General features: G+C 50.1%; 2 protein-coding genes across 2 annotated transcripts; both read left to right on the plus strand.

Moving 5' to 3' along the window:
• Positions 1–212: 212 nt before the first annotated feature.
• Positions 213–8,093, plus strand: N7533_006310 (putative cell morphogenesis protein (PAG1); the record flags this gene model as incomplete). The annotated part of the gene is made up of 4 exons (XM_057102960.1): positions 213–555; positions 581–939; positions 1,024–1,257; positions 1,308–8,093. Coding segments are annotated over 4 exons (7,722 nt in total), but the record flags the coding sequence as incomplete, so codon positions are not given.
• Positions 8,094–12,233: 4,140 nt separating this feature from the next.
• On the plus strand, positions 12,234–13,469 carry N7533_006311 (NAD(P)-dependent oxidoreductase; the record flags this gene model as incomplete). Its single annotated transcript, XM_057102961.1, has 4 exons — positions 12,234–12,381; positions 12,466–12,656; positions 12,767–13,228; positions 13,251–13,469. The coding sequence occupies 4 exons, from the start codon at positions 12,234–12,236 to the stop codon at positions 13,467–13,469; spliced, it is 1,020 nt and encodes a 339-aa protein (XP_056962591.1).
• Between the last annotated feature and the right edge of the window lie 184 nt (positions 13,470–13,653).

The following is a 13,653-nucleotide window of genomic DNA, read 5'->3' on the forward strand; positions in this document are numbered from 1 at the left end:
CCCTAAATCCGCCGAGTATCATATAATGGATTAAGCCGATATGTCATGTTTACTGCGTTCTGCTGACTTTTATCCGGCTGTCTGAGATTCGAGCAATGAGAGGTTCTTGACTTAGCGCAAGCAGTAAGTTCGTTGGGCCTCCTTGCGGTCCTCCTATCACATTCACATTATATCCCTCGGGAATCTCGCCTGACTCGTCGATCCTCACAGTGACTTCTCATCCGGCCAAAGGCTCTGGCCTCGGCCAGCAATCGACGCTGCCCTTCATTCCCGACGACCTCAAAGCCGCCTCGCAACACAATCTCGCCTCCCCAGCGGAGTGGCGAGCTACCAGAACAGCGCAATCGACTCCGATGCACAGCCGTGAGTCGTCTGCCGTTCGGGGTAGACCGGCCGATCCCTCCACATTAGCGCCCACAATCCAAGCTCGTCGCGGTCATTCTGGCTCCAAGAGTCCCGATGTCTCGACCGGTCGCCCTGCAGGATATGACGTGGGATTGGAAAGACGACCGTCGAACTCGTACGGCCATCACCGACAGACCTCCATCGTCCATGGTATGCAACACTCGCGCAACCCCAGCATGGCTGGCTCGACTGCATCCGCTAGTCCCCCTCAGCCCCGAGCTGATCGCCTCTCTCGGCCGTGGCTCCTCTTTCGATGAACCTGGTCCAACGAAGCTTGACCAGCTCGATGCGCATCCCAACTTCCCAAGTCCAGCGGGTGCCCCTACAAGCCATGCCCATCCGGTACCCCTAAGCACAATTCAGGACAACGATATAGACGACGTGATGAATGGTAGCCCCGTGAGCGTGGTACACAAGAGAATGAATTCTGGAGGGGTATCGAGACGGGATCGGTCCCACAGCCGCTCACATTCAAAGCATCATTCCGATTCGAAAACTGTGGGAGAATATGCGCTTCATCATCTATTTAATTCGGTAAGATAGAGAGGGAGAGAGTCCCATAGACGCTACCCGCTGAAATTAGACAAAGCCCATACTGACCGGCAATTCGTCCAATAGTTTGTTGGCCAGGCAGACAGTAAGATCAACCAGGCAATCCTAAAATTAGGGGAATCGGAAGCCCCCGTGGAGGAAGTTTGCGGACCAGGTGCCGACGCGGATTTCGATCAATTGATATCAGCACTGGGCCACATTGCGCGCCAGAAGCCAAAACCACTGATTGATACTATCATGCTTTGGAGAAAGGCCAAGGGCGACGCTGCAATCACTGCGAGGCAGATGACGAATGAGCCGGTATGTGAAATCTACTGACAAGCAGAAATGTATTCGCTAACCGGACCCAGCCCAAGCCAATTGTCACAGAGAATGGAGTGCTTATGCGTCGCAACACGGAACCCACACAACCAGCCATAGACCCAGGTGCGCCGGCAGACCGTTCTCCGCAAACGCCATTCATCCCTCGCCATGACGACGTCGCTTTGGTTGAACGTCGAGCAACAGTTTCAGTCTATCTGGTATGCAGAGTCCTGATCGAAATTTTCAACCAGAGTAGTCTGGCATCAATTACACTCGACATGGCAGACCGTCTCGAAGATATTGTTTTTGGCCAAATAAAGACTGTTGACCCGGAGCAAATCTCAGCTTCCCCTCTCCGCATGGCCAACTGGAGGATATATGGCCAATTGCTAGGAATAATGAGCGAAGCAAGCTTTACTAGTGTGGCCAACCGCTTTTTGACCGAGCTCGAAAAGCTCCAAAAAGATGAAGCAGCCCGTGGCCCAACACGAGACGGTGATGCGAAAGCGGAACTGCTGATCCTGGGTATGAGGTATCTGCGCCTCCCGATGAATCCTGATAACTGGAGCAAGTCGTGCGACTTTATGCGATCCTTAGCACGTTTATTTGTCAACGCCCATGGACAAAGGATCAAACAAGCCTATTGCTACGTGATCGAGAAACTCTTGCTTCCTGTGGCTGCGAATCCGACAGTTGACCTCTCCATTCCCCGGTGGAAGGAGTTTCTGGATTTGGTCCAGCCGCGGCTGGCGCAACTTCTTACCAAGCCTCGTCACTGGGCTTCCTCATACTCTTTGAACGTTCTCTTGCTATGTATATCGAGCAAGGAGACTTTTTCCGCACAGTGGCTTTCGATGGTAACGAGTCTGCCCCCGCGGTTGAAAGATCGCCCTACTCGAGCTCCAGCCCTTCAGGCAATTTGCCGTCTCGTTTGGACCTACTTCTTCCGCTATTCCGATTCCCCAACGGTCACCCTTCGCAAGCTAGAGGAAGTGACCAAGATTGCCTTGCCTACTGGACGCCGGACCTATCTTAGCGCAGAACCCGCCTTTGCGGATCCTTTGATTCAATTGATCCGAATGATCGGTTTCAAGCATCCAGATGTCTGCTTTAGAACCATTATATTTCCTTTGATCAACAGTGACCTTTTCTTGTCTTCCAGAGAAGTCAAGATTGAACAGATGGAGCCAGAGAAGATGGTCATCGGTATCCGCTCTTTCCTGGCGACCATGTCAGATCTTGAAACCAGCGATCAGCTCTGCCCTCCTTTCCCCACTGGATCTCTCCCAAATCCATTCCTGGATTCTTCTACCCCCATCTACTTCCATCGCCCACAATTGCTGGTAGAGCCCAAGGTGGGCCCATCAGCTCAAAAGCCTGACTCAACATGGAGTCCTGTCAACATATCAAGGCTGAGCGCGAACGTAAAGGAGTACTACCTGCGTTTCTGTGAAGTGCTCGGCAGGATTACCATTCTCTGTGACAATACCTTTGGGGGTCAGGCAGTGTTAGATGAGAAGTTTGGTGGCACTACACCCAAAACTCCACTGACCGAAGCATTCGGATTCGGACGTCGCGATGACCACGTGAACGCACTCGATCAAAAGCAAGGCTTCTATGACCTTCTGCACGTTGCAGTCCAGGCTTTACCTCGTTGCCTTTCTGACCATATTCCATTTAACTCATTGATCAATCTGTTATGCACAGGGACTGCACATGTTCAATCAAATATTGCAAAGTCATCAGCGGAGTCGTTGAAATCGATTGCCCGGCAATCTCATGCGCAGCAAGTTACCATTGGCTTCGCGAGGTTTATTTTTAATTTTGATGCACGTTATTCCACCATGTCCGACGAGGGGATGCTTGGCCCTGGGCATATTGAGTCAACACTCCGACTTTATGTTGAGCTTTTGAGTATCTGGATTGATGAGATCAAGCAAAAGACCAAAGAAGCCGCATCAGACCAGCTTGAAAAGTCCGTATCTGGAAGCCGAGCGCTTCATCTCGACCTTTCGAGTGTTCTTGCACATGTGGAAGAGATTGAGTCACATGGTCTTTTCTTCTTGTGCTCGCAATCTCGAAGAGTTCGGGCATTTGCCATTAATGTTTTACGCCTCATCACTGAATTCGATAGTGCTCTGGGCAAAGAAAACACGAGAATCATCAGAATATTGGAGGCTGATTCCCAGCAAATCTTGGATGTAAATGACGAGCAGTTGACAGTGGCAGAGAGAAGCCGCATTCAAAAAGGGAAACGAAGAAGCGCATCACAGAACACCCTTATCGAGCTTTGTAGCAGTGAAGTGTCCTACGACTCCACACTGTGGGCTAAAGTGTTCCCGAACATCATTCGGGTCAGCTTCGAGACGTGTCCATTCGCTGTCACATTGGGCAGAGAGATTGTTTGCGCACGTCTTGTTCAGATGCACAAGATGATATCATCACTGGCTGAACGGTCAAGGCCACCCCAATACTCGCCCGTGGATGTCTACCAAAGTCGGCCGCTGGGGCGAAGCAATATGACAGCAGAGATCCTGGTCGAGCAATGGAAACTGTACCTGGTCATGGCATGTACTACTGTGACCAGTGTTGGTGCCCAGTCTCAAAGCCAGCTAGCAAACGCTCAGCACACACGGAAGGCCTCGAAGGGAGCATCATCTTCGGATAAGATAAGTTCTGCCCGCAGTCTTTTCGCCTTCGTCATTCCTCTTCTCTCTGCAGAGCGGGATTCCATCCGCAACGCTATAGTTATAGCACTCGGTGCCATTCACAAGAATCTTTACCGGACCTTGTTAGAGTCTCTGCAGTATGCCGTGACTACGTGCAACGAAGAGGCCAAGCTCCGAATTGGCATTCACCACCGCACACCGAGTAGCCCTCGCCGTGACCGAAAGACAGATCGCTTGCGCACCGAAGTCACGCATGTGTACAAGCTGACCTCACATTTTTTGCGAGAGCCAGAGGTATACAATGAGGACTGGATTGTTAATAACCTGATCACTTATGCTAAGGATATCCGTATCTTCCTGAGTGACGCAGAGGTCCAGAATGACTGGGAGTTCCAGCGCTTACGTTTCCACTATTGTGGCCTGATGGAGGAGCTTTTCGAAGGCGTGAATCGTACGAAGGACCCTTCACGGTGGATTCCGTTTGAGTCTCGCAAGTCGGCCTTCTCGCTTATGGAAGATTGGTGTGGGTACTCACCTAACCAGAATCACATCAATGAGCGGGAAGAGCATATGCGGAAGTTTGCTGTCGCCCAGCCACACGAGGGTGGCGAAATGCGAAATGTTGCCGCTGCCATGGAGATTGAAAAGAAAAATCTCAGGGCCGCAGCACTGAGTGCAATGGCTTCCCTTTGTGCAGGCCCCATCAGCATCACTACGGAAAGTGGATCCGTTCTTCAATTCGATGTTGCCCGAATGCTATCTTGGATCGATATAATTTTTGGTACCCTGAGCGACAAGTGGCACTCAATTGGTCGTCGCGCCCTCAAGAATCTCATAATCCACAACAAGGAGCATTCGTATCTCATGGAGCGATCGGTTGAGATGTGCTATGTATCTGAGAGACCTAAAGCTTTGGAGAGTTACTTCGAAGTCGTGACTGAGGTGCTCATTGAGCACCCAGACTATCCGCTAAGGTTCTGGAGAATTCTTGGTGCCGTTTTGGTCGCTCTTGGAAACGAAAAGCGCGAAATTCGCATGAAGTCGGCCAAGCTTCTTCGTAGGCTTGAGGAGCGACAGCAGAAGAGCTCCCGTATCCAAGACTTTGATATCAGCATCTCGGACAAGACAACGGCCGTGTATAAACTTGCCCAGTTCGAGACTTCTAAGCGGCTAGCCACTCTGCATGGAGATCTCGCATTTACTTTATTCTCGGAATTCGCTTTGCACTTCCGCACCCTTCGACCAGATAGTCAGCGCAATATGGTTGCCGCGATCCTGCCGTGGGTCCAGACCATGGAGTTGCAGCTTGATCCAAACGGCGGCCCAACTGCCCGATCTTACATGCTTCTTGCCAATCTTTTTGAAATCACTATTCGCTGCAGCACTATCCTCCCCAATCAGGTTCAAGCATTGTGGCAAGCGTTGGCCACAGGCCCGCATGGAGGCAATGTCCAGCTGGTTCTGGACTTCATCATCAGTCTCTGCCTCGAACGCAAAGAACAGAACTTTGTCGAATACGCTAAGCAGATTGTCGTCTTTTTGGCTGGAACTCCAGCAGGCTCAAAAGTGGTTGAGTTCTTCCTTTTGCAGGTGGTGCCGAAGAATATGGTACAGGAGCGAAAAGACTCAACTTCACCCCCTCCTGATATCAAGAACCTCCCTTACGTTGCAGACTTGAGCACCGTGATTCCTATAGGAAGCCAAAAGCAAGCTGGTCTTTCTCTTGGACAGGTGGCCCTCATTTTCCTTGTTGATCTCATGGTAGCGCCGGTCACGCTTGCTTTGGATGATGTGGTCAAATTGCTCCATGTCGTTCTCATTCTCTGGGATCACTATACTACTACTGTGCAAGAGCAAGCGAGAGAGATGCTAGTTCATCTCATTCACGAACTGGTCGCAGCCAAATTGGAAGACGATTCCCCGCCTGGTGCTCGGCAGCTCTTCGAGGACTTTGTTGAATCGATTCGCAACAGCGATTCCGCTGTTGTTTGGGAATATGAAGAAAACTCTGGCAAAGAGGACGAAGCTGAAGATCGCAGAGTGCCTTCGGCCATGGCTACGGTGACTCGCGACGTGATCAATTTCTTCGGCTTTGCCTACGAGGGAGTTGGTGATCTCTGGGCCAAGGAAGCATTGAATTGGGCAACTTCATGCCCTGTCAGACATTTGGCATGCCGTTCTTTCCAGATTTTCCGCTGCATTTCGACCTCTTTGGACTCACGGATGCTGGCGGACATGCTTGCTCGACTGTCGAACACCATCGCAGACGAAGAAACTGATTACCAGACCTTCTCATTGGAAATACTCACGACATTAAAGATCATTATTAGTTCGTTGGCACCGGCAGACTTGTTACATTACCCCCAACTATTTTGGACTACATGCGCTTGTTTGAACACAATTCACGAGAGCGAGTTCATGGAGAGCCTTGGCATGCTGGAAAAATTCCTCGATCGAGTTGATCTTAGCGATCCGGCTGTGGAGGCTGCGCTCATTGAAGGCCAGCCACCGAAGTGGGAGGGTGGGTTTGATGGACTCCAGGACCTCGTGTTCAAGGGTCTGAAATCATCTGAATCGTTGAAACGCACACTGGATTTGCTTCATCGTCTGAGCAGTCTTCCCAATAACGGCCTCATTGGAGATGGGACTCGACACTTGTTTACCATTTTGGCCAACCTGCCGCATTTCCTCCAAAGCTTTGAAGAAGGCTTCACCGACCAGAAGCCAATCCAACACGCTAGCTTGCTCGCACGTGTGGCAGAAAACGAGGGATGCCCACGCCTCGCAGCATCTTTATTTGGCTTCGCAAACCAGCAGTATAAGACTGAAGGTGTTTTCTTGGATCACATTATTACAGAGATCAAGTCGTACTATTTCCCTCATCTTGATTTCCAGTGTCTCATCTTCTTGATGGGACTTCTCACCAACACCACGGACTGGTTTAGAATCAAGACTATGAAAATCCTCTGTGTCTTGATCCCCGAAGTGGACATGCGCCGCAACGAAGTTACTTGTCATGGACCAGATCTCATCTCGCCGTTGCTGCGACTTCTGCAGACTACCCTCTGTCCTCAGGCCTTGGAGGTGCTTGATCACATCATGACAGTTGCTGGTAACCCAATGGAACGTCATCATCTGCGTATGAGTATGGCATCTGCTACTTCATCTCGTGCTATTCGCAAGGAGTACGAGCGGATTCAAAGTTTGTACGGCATTCCAGAGCCCTCGGGTTGGTCCGTCCCTATGCCCGCCACTCAGTCCATAATGACTCGGAACAACGTTCATGCTGTATTCTACACATGTGCCGAAGCCGATGAAATGAACCCACAAGATGCCATGACGCCCGACGTGGAGTTCCGAGCAGATGAATTCAATGAATCATTCTTCCCCACAAGAGCCGACACCATGAAGTCTATTGAGACCCAGACAGATGACAACATGGGCAATATTGTCCAGAAGCTGGACAGCTTGGACGACTTCTTCGATGAGAGCAGTATGCCAACCTTCAATTTGGTGGCCCCACCGATGCTTCGAGGGTTCACCGGGAGCTATGTGGACACCAATGCGCATCTCTATGACCAGCAGACGGCACCCATCTTGCGGAAGTCTCTCGCCCGAACAGGCTCAACTTCATCATTCCACAATGGTCTCGCAGAGTCACGACCGGCCAATTTCCGATTCGATAGCCCGGGCATGCCGTCTCCTGTTGCGATGAATTCTCAAATGTCCAATCAGACCTTGAGGCCAGTATCACATGTCCGGTCCGTCACATCGCCCGCCAATAATCTGTTCGTTCACACACAGCCACCTGCAATCCACGAATCACCATTAGTCAGTCATGGCGACTCTGCATTCTTCTCCGATGACGATATCGAAGAAACCCATTCGGACTTCGATGAACACCCCGTTGGAAAATCCCGAGCAGCTGTCGCACCCATGGTCCGCAGCGCAACTGACGGCCCCCACTCTTTGGAGTCTATGATACGCAGTGGTATGCGTCGCTTGACCGGTGGTACGGCCAACTCTCAAGAGAAGCAGCGACAGCGAGACATACTCCGCGCCCAACACCGGGCTATGGTGCAAACAGCCAGTTCCCCCCGTGTACCGAAGGTACCCGAGGAGTACCTTGCCGGACCCACCAGTCACCCCACCTCACCGAGATAAAAATCCAGCCATGGACTGGAATCCGAAATACCATAGAGCATGCCATCTTGCCGTCTCTTCTCATCTTGTTCATTCCCTCTTTGCTATTTTGAGCCTGGGGCATTTCTCGGGCGTTCGTTCGGATTCGAATCTCATACCCTTGCCTTTGTTTGATATTTCCGCTGTGTTTTCTGTGGGTGCATATCTCGGGGTTTGTATACATCATAGCGCTAGGTAGAAGCAGCTGTAGCCAAAGTGGTTGGTTATCCTGATTGCCGTGAGTGAGCGTCGCCTGGGGCGTTGAACTTTAGTCATTATAGAATGAATGCACAGGATCTACACCGATTGATTTGAGATCTCCAGGGTTCAAGTTCTATTGATATACTATCATACCTACTAGTATTATTGTACGTGGAGTAGCCTAGTGTGACTAGTGCCCAGGCGAACATCCTACCTAGGTATCTACTAGGAGAACGGGTATTTTGGCAATGGCTACCTACCCACCCAGGTAGACAGTTATAATCCAATATTAATAAAAAAAGTGATTTGAAAGGCTACTATTCACAGGCGAAGGGACGCCCATAGTTGATATTTGTCACGGTCATGTCCCTAGTCCTAGTCCCTAGTTTAGCCTTAGCCGTCCGACACGAATCACGTGTCGGACGATATCTTATTACCCAGGAGAAGAATAGGACATCATCATCTTCTCCATCGTCTTTCGGACAGTAAGGTTGTTCCATCTGGTAGCACGTCGCTAAGATCCGGGGCGTCCCGGGAGCCTTTTCTGTCGATTCATCCAAGTAGACATACCGGGTCCGCCGGTGACCAGTTTGCCTTGTCCGCCGTCAGCGTCCGAGGGAGGGGGAGAGAGTTGCATGATACTCGATATCAGCGGCAGATTCAAGGGCTCTTCCCGAGTCGGAACCTTCCCGCCCGTCTTATAGTTTAGAATACAGCAAAAATATGGTCGGGACGACTGTATTTTTGAAAATACTATATTCTAGTGACTATTACTACTACTACTACTACTACTACTACTACTACTACTACTCCAAATTAGCAAAAGAAATTGAGGGTATTCAGAACACGTCGCGGTCCACTTACCAAGTTCAAAACAACGCTTATATCAGAGCAAAATCTAGAGATCTAAGTTAGTAACTTGAATTAGTAATAAAAGATAATCTTAGAAGTCTGAAGTTAAAGAATTCCAGGATCATAGAAGAAAGAGCCCAAATATACCTAGATATCCAAGTTCATGGATCCACAGATTTTTGAAAAAATTAGATTCAAAACTGCAGAAGTTGATCAAAAGATCAAAGACCTCGGGATATAACATCATAGCGGCAATATGGTCGGGACGATGGTACTAGAATTCAAGTTTTGAACTTGCCGACGGGCGGGAAGGAATCGGCCGAGGCCGTGCTAACTTGGAATCTAGTGCTAATTCTGGTTCGTGGTACTAACTATTACATGCCCTAATTTCAATTTCAACTTCCCCCGGGGCCGTCAGCCCGCTATCACGAACAAATATCAGTATGGGTCGACCCTCCTGTCTGGATACAAAAGTCTGGAGTCGGTGCGCCTACCTTCGGCTGGAAACTAGCTATGCCTCCTCTCTTTTGCCACCGCATACCTAGGTAGATGAACAAATCATGATGATCTACCATGTTACCAAAACTTGATAACCCGGTGTTCGACAACTTTGTCAGCTGTGGCCATTTGATTTCGAATATTTTGGAGCCTTACACCACGACCGTCCCAATAGAGGACCAGTACCCGTAATCTGGGCCTTCGGAATTTCGTAGATACCATTTTATCAAGGTGTCGCGCCCATTGGAGGCAATAGCAGGTATCCTTGGAGACTGTGGAGGTTCAAGGAGAAGCTCAATTTCGGACGATTCCTGTAGCTTGGGATAGTCGCAGGATGGATTGGTCTACATGGCCGGGAAGACACGAGGGATGGTGGGATTCTGCCGGGCGAGGGCCTCTTAAGTCCTGAAAAACATGGTGTGGTTGACTAGGCAAGTTGGCTTAGTACCTGCGACATAGACTGAGTTCCCACTTAGGCTATTGCTATTAGACTCAGTATCCGGGACTGATTCCTCATTTGTGGCTATGTCGCCCAGGTACCGTTGTTGCATGGGTGTCGGAAAGAGGTATGTAGATACCATGCCCAGGTGAAGGACGCTGATCAAGCGTTGAGAGAGAGAGGCAGATGAAGGACCGCGCGATACGGTCATGAGCTGCCTCGAGGGCTAAATGGCATCAAGCCCAGGCTTAGATATAGTACCTAGGTAGAAGATATTAGGTATCCTAGCCGCTAATGGTATCGGTACGAGTAGCTTCCTATTTTTTACCACCTTTGTGCAGCGTTGGCAGGATTGAGATAACACTTATATGTGCCGATAAGAAGCTTCAAAAGCTATTCATCACATGAATCGAAACCCCAGCGAAGCGAGTTCGTCCGGGTATATTAGTTTTGAGCGCCAGTGAGTGTGGGAACAACCTTGGAAGCTCACTGAGCTTAGGCTCGTTGAAACCGGACATGGCGATAGTGGCAGTAGGGGTATTCGGCGATGGCAGGGGTACTAAGTGACAGTGACGGTGATCAGGAGAGAGAATAAGAGCCCTGGAGGTTGAAAGTGCCGAGATAGCGATTGAGGACGTTCCAACTTGAAGGTTTTGCGTGGATAGAAGCCCTGGAGGCTAATATAAGAGTGGGCGTGGTTGCCAGAATTGAGAGATTCACGCGTGGCGGCGATGCGCCTCCCATCACAAAAAAAAAAGAGGGAGAGCAGAAAAAAGTAGATAATGCCCAAGTGGAGATTACGACACTTAGGAGCTTTGGAAAGGACTAATGATCTACTCCGAGTCGGAGGAAAGGAATGAAGCATATGAATGTATGGTAATGTGCTATGGAGAGGAGAAGATGGAGGCGAGGGAGGAAGCCAGAGATAACTGCCTCGCAATTGTGTTACCAGCATTGTGGTGAGGAGCTGAGGCAATTGCAGATCAAGATACGAAGATCAGGCAACGTGTGGTCTAAGATAATGAAAAAGAAGACGAAGAAGAAAAAAGGAGGAGGAACCAAGTACAGATGGAGCCGCAGTGGACACCATCCGGCTAAGGCACCCGCGCAAAAATAGCAACAACCATCTGGTTTGTCAAATCATCCCCCTCCACAAAGAAGCAGCTTCCCGGCACTTCAATCATCATCATCCAGAGCACCAATATCTATGCTATTGCCTTGAGTATTACCATCACCGGTGCCGCCATGGCTGGCTTGGTGAAATGGTAATGGCTAGAGTAATTGCTAGTGCAAGTGTAGCTTGTAAGCTGTTGAACTGTGCGACCAAATTCAGTGTAGGTACAAGGGAGGTTCAATTGTTGATACAGTCGATTGTGAATACTGCCAGTGTTATTGACGCCTTTACAGAAGGCAGGTATTTCAAAGTTTGACAATTTTGGGCCAGTCTTGGCTGTAGGCATTGTAAGGAATATGCTTGCGATGTGGGCGGTGAGAGTTGGGTATGCTCCATCACAACCCTCAACTTGAACGAAAACAGCCGTGCTTGTGCACATACAGGCTTGCATGGTCTCTCATGGCTCACCAGGACAGTGCATATCAGGGCATGGCATGTTGAACACTTAGGGTTTTGAGAGTACGAATCCAATGACAATGTAAGGAGCTCCGGCACTTGCAGATCAAGATACAAAGATCAAGATGTAGTAGCAAACAACAAAAGTGATTAGATTGGAGGAGAAGAAGAAAAGAAGAAGGAAGGAACCTTGGAGCCTGCGGGTCTGCGGGTGCGGGTGGCGGGTAGCTGGGTATGCGGCAATATAGATAATCCTGGAGTGTCCGCCATCCGGCTCAGGCGCCAACTTCATACCCACACCCAGCCAATCGGTGACAAGTGATAATAATCTGATTCGTTCCGAAGTATACACGTGACTTATTTCCCCACTTCCCCGCATCAAGGGGGACGACATCCCATCAGTACCCAATGGAGAACATAGGTCCACTCGACCTCGGAAAGCGACGGCCATTAGTGGGCCGAGTATTTGAACCTGCGCTTCCCCTTGTCTGCCGAGCAAGATATCTTTCGCCTCTCTCAAAACATCGTGCACGTATCCCTTCCAAGCGTACCGATTCAAGCAATGAATATCCGCTCCGCGTACGCAGTGCCTCGGACGGCTCGCAACCTCCGACGCTGGCCGCCTTCAAGCTCGGTAAGCTCGGTCCGAGCATTCTCGACGACATTGCACCGTGACGCAACATGGGGATTCGTGGGATTGGGCCAGATGGGTATGTTTGCGGCTACATAGGGGTGGGGGGGCAAGGGATCATGCCCGTGTTCCATGATATGATGCCGGTATTGACATCTTGTAGGCTATAACATGGCCAAAAACCTGCGTGCCAAGATTCCTGCTTCTGATACACTCATCATTCGCGATGTGAACAAGGATGCCATGACTCGGTTTGTCGAGGAGTCGCAGGAGATCGCGAGGAGTAGTGGAGCCGGTGCGGAGGTAGGGCAGGTGGAGGTTGCTGAAAATGCGCGTGAAGTTGCGGAGAAGTCGGTGAGTATCTGTCTGTCTTTGTTAAATCTGAGTCAATGTGGGCTGGATAGAGCTAACCAAATGTTGTATTCGATAGACTGTGATGATCACAAGTCTCCCCCGAATCTCAGCATGTCACAGAAGTGTACAATTCCATCATGAGACCCGGAAATCTTCCGGCTCTTGAGCAGGAGCGTCTTTTCATCGATACATCAACCATTGATCCTGTCACCTCGAAAGGAATCGCCAAAGCAATCCACACGACCCAGACTGGCCGCTTTGTCGATGCCCCGGTTTCTGGAGGTGTAGTTGGTGCCAAAGCAGGCACATTGTCCTTCATGTTCGGTGCCTCTGCGGAGAATGAAGAGTTCCTTCAGCGTGTTCGTGGCGTTCTCGCTCTGATGGGAAAGAAGGCATGGCACCTTGGTGAACCCGGGTCTGGAGTATCTGGCAAACTCGCCAATAACTATATGTTAGCCATCAATAACATTGCCACAGCGGAAGCCATGAATCTGGGAATTCGATGGGGACTGGACCCTAAGGCACTTGCAGAGATGATCAATTCTTCTACTGGCCGTTGCTGGCCCTCCGAGGTGAATAACCCCGTACCCGGAGTCGTGGATACGGCACCGGCCTCACGGGGCTACACGGGGGGGATTCGGAGTCAGCCTAATGAATAAGGACTTACGATTGGCACTCTCGGCCGCCGAGGAATCGGGAACTCCATTGGCTTTGGGTGGTCAAGCACGGGAAGTTTATAACGCCGTTGAAGCTGTGCATCGAGGCAAGGACTTTTCGGTTGTGTATCAATGGCTACATGATAAGTCCCACTGATATGAGCAATACAATTCAAAGACCCTCTGATACGAGAATTCATTTACTACTGCAATATACATGTATTCCATTTATACACTCGCAGTACGGCGTGTCCGTCACTTGACATTATAAGGTTCTTGGTCCCGCAGACCTCTCCTCATTCGGCAAGCAACGCCATGCCAGTCGATTCGTACTAGTGTGG

The sequence above is a fragment of the Penicillium manginii genome, assembly GCF_028828005.1.
Source record: "Penicillium manginii strain IBT 31320 chromosome Unknown utg000004l:1.0-7231830.0:1.0-7236170.0, whole genome shotgun sequence".
Lineage (NCBI taxonomy): Eukaryota > Fungi > Ascomycota > Eurotiomycetes > Eurotiales > Aspergillaceae > Penicillium > Penicillium manginii.